General features: G+C 52.3%; 1 protein-coding gene across 3 annotated transcripts in view; it reads left to right on the forward strand.

Annotated features, from left to right (window-relative positions):
• Positions 1-262: 262 nt before the first annotated feature.
• Positions 263-3006, forward strand: part of ESR1 (estrogen receptor 1) — a 245118-nt gene continuing 242374 nt past the window's right edge. The window contains exons 1-2 of one of the 3 annotated variants that reach the window (XM_004673938.1): positions 263-370; positions 2468-2989. In XM_004673938.1, coding sequence (XP_004673995.1) covers positions 2538-2989 — 452 coding nt within the window. In that variant the 5' untranslated portion in view covers positions 263-370; positions 2468-2537. Of the gene's footprint in view, positions 371-2372; positions 2990-3006 lie in introns of those variants that run through there. The other 2 variants (XM_004673936.2, XM_004673937.2) reach the window with 2 other exon arrangements.

The following is a 3006-nucleotide window of genomic DNA, read 5'->3' on the forward strand; positions in this document are numbered from 1 at the left end:
TACTTCCTGGGCTCCAGAGATAAGTAGCAAAGGGGGCTGGAGTTTTGCTTCTCCCCAATAACGCTGACTCCAGCTGTGTCACACTGCTCTCCAGGAGCAGCAGCAAGCTTCTCTTCACTCCCCACTGCCATTCAACCAGCTCTATGCAGCAACCCAGCAGCTGTGTCTGCGGGAGGGGCCGCTGAGGGCCCTGCCTACTGGCTGCTTCCCGAGTGCCTGCCATTCCACACACAAACACATCCACACACACTCCGCCTGGCTCACTCACGGAGCCACACACATGTGAGCCAAAGCTTCCATCTCCCTCTCTCAGCCCCGACTTCTACAAGCCCATGGAACATTTCTGGAAAGACGCTCTTGATCCAGCAGGGTAGGATTGTTTTGATCTCTCTTTTTGTAGCTTTAGCATTTTGAGAAAGCAACTTCCCTTTCTGGCCAATGTCTGTATCTAGCAGGGAGAGGAGGTTTGCTGTTGTCCATGGGTTTTATGTTCTGTGTTTCTCTTTTCTTTTAGGACTTGCAGGAGTCTTCAGGTCATTTATGTATAATTTGACAGGTTCAGCTTTTCATGAAGTGCTTTGGCTTGTGTTTAAAAAAGACATTTAAAAATGGAAAATGGGATTTACAGAAACAGAATCATCTGTAAAAAATTGCTGGGGAAAGTAATGGTTGCTGGCCATAAAGAAAAATATCTGTGATTCACCTAATGTGTTTTTAACCCTTTCTCTGCTTGCAGTCTGTAATTGTTGCCACTAAAATCAATTCTGGCTTTATATTAAATCAGCTACATCTGTGCACTGCCCCAAATGGTCTTTCTGTGCTTGTAGGAAATAGGTAAAATGTGTACTAGTTAGCATAAAAAATTAAAAATAAACATGACTATTGTTAATAGCACCCCTGGCATTTATACATGCCATAAACACTGTCAGGTATTCTGCTGGGTGTTTGAGATTGCAATTAAAGCAAATATTAATTGTCCTATCAAATGGTCATACTACAAGCCTGTTAGGCTGAGGCAAGGAAGTTTATTAAAAAGCATTCAAGACTTCAGTCAAAAACTATTCCAGATTATAGGTGCATGATATATTTAACATATCTGTGTGTCTATATAGTTATACGTACATGTATGTAGATATGTGTATCTACACACACATATCTACATAGTATAGGGACACACACACATATATACACGCTCTGCATACTCATACTCTGTATATACTATGTATATATGCTTACCGTGCACAGTGTGTGTGTACATGCTTAACTTTTATTTCAGTTCAAAACTTTTCTCTACTTCCTACCTCTTTTATTCATCTGGATATTTGGTTCTATATCTCCTAACCCAAACGACCTGAAAAGGTCCACTTGTAGGATGAAAGAACAGAAATGAATCCTTGCACTTTAAAATTTGTTGTTTAGACCAACACTGTATCAAAAGGGCCCAAGATCTAGCTATGGCCTGAGATTACCTTTAGCGTGAAAAGGTCACCTTTTATATTCAGTTTTCCAAAGTTCTGGTTGCATAACCTGTGGAAGGCATGAACACTCATGTGCACCCAAACTGAGGTTTTTGTGACTCATCGTTAACATGAGAGCCCCTAATCGGAGCATTGCGGTGCTGGGGTCCCACATGGACGCGCAGCGAGCATTCGAGGATCTCAGAAGGTGCCTTGGGAACGGGCCACTTGGTGAGAATTTTGCAGGCGAGAAAGCGGAGCTCCTGCAACATCTCCTGGTTGCAAAAGGCAGCTCTTGCAGTGGGTACACCTTGAATCTCCGCCCTCTCCTCCCTCAGAAGCCTGCAGCAGCAGTCGGGGCAGCTGCCGAATATAGCTGTCTGTGGCCGCCGGCACGTGCGCCCTCACGCCCCTTTCTATCTGCCCTGTCTGTTACAGAGTGGTCCTCCCCAGGGTCACTCTATGTACACACGCCACATTTCCAGCCAACAAGGAGAGGGAATGAAACAGAAAGAGACAAACAGAGATAGATTGGAGTCTGGCACCCGGCACTGAGCAGCACGCTAGGAAAAGCCGGCCCCTGGATTAGTCTCCCGAGCGGGTTTCACACCCTTTCGTCCCTGGGCCGCCCTCAGGAGCCCCTTCTGCGTTCCCGCCCTCCCGCATGAGCTCCTGCCTGCACCCAGCAGCGACAAGTAAAGTAAAGTTCAGGGAAGCTGCTCTTTGGGATCACTCCAAAACAAGTTGCGCCCGCCCGGAGTGATGTTTAAGCCAAAGTCAGTGCGAGGCAACCGTTTCTGGCGGCCGTCCAGCACCTTTGCAATGCATACGACTCCGGAGACCCGGTACTTAAAGTTGGAGACCTGGAAGCCCGGAGTTGGAGGCGCGCGCCCGCGCCCGACTGCCCTCGCTGGCCACCGGACGGGCCGGCTCCCCTGGCCGGGCCAGAGCTCGCTGGCGGCGGGACCTGCGCTGCGCCGCCTCTAACCGCGGCTGTGCTTGTCTTCCAGGTGGCCGGTCTGCTGCTGAGCCCTCTGCTGCGCGGGGAGACAGCTTGCGCCTTGCCGGAGGCCACTGGCCATGACCATGACCCTCCACACCAAAGCGTCGGGCATGGCCTTACTGCACCAGATCACTGGGACGGAGCTGGAGCCTCTGAGCCGCCCGCAGCTCAAGATCCCCCTGGAGCGGCCCCTGGGCGAGGTGTACGTGGAGAGCAGCAAGCCCGCGGTGTACAACTACCCCGAGGGCGCCGCGTACGACTTCAACGCCGCGGCCGCCGCCTCCGCGCCGATCTACGGCCAGGCGGGCCTCGCCTACGGCTCCGGGTCCGAGGCGGCGGCGTTCGGCCCCAATGGGCTGGGGGGCTTCCCCCCGCTCAACAGCGTGTCCCCGACCCCGATGGTGCTGCTGCACCAGCCGCCGCAGCTCTCGCCCTTCCTGCACCCCCACGGCCAGCAGGTGCACTATTACCTGGAGAACGAGCCGAGCGGCTATGCGGTGCGCGAGGCCGGCCCTCCGCCCTTCTACAGGTACCCTCGCGGCCCGC

Source organism: Condylura cristata, unplaced genomic scaffold (assembly GCF_000260355.1).
Source record: "Condylura cristata isolate star-nosed mole 26May11 unplaced genomic scaffold, ConCri1.0 scaffold00001, whole genome shotgun sequence".
NCBI classification, from domain to species: domain Eukaryota; kingdom Metazoa; phylum Chordata; class Mammalia; order Eulipotyphla; family Talpidae; genus Condylura; species Condylura cristata.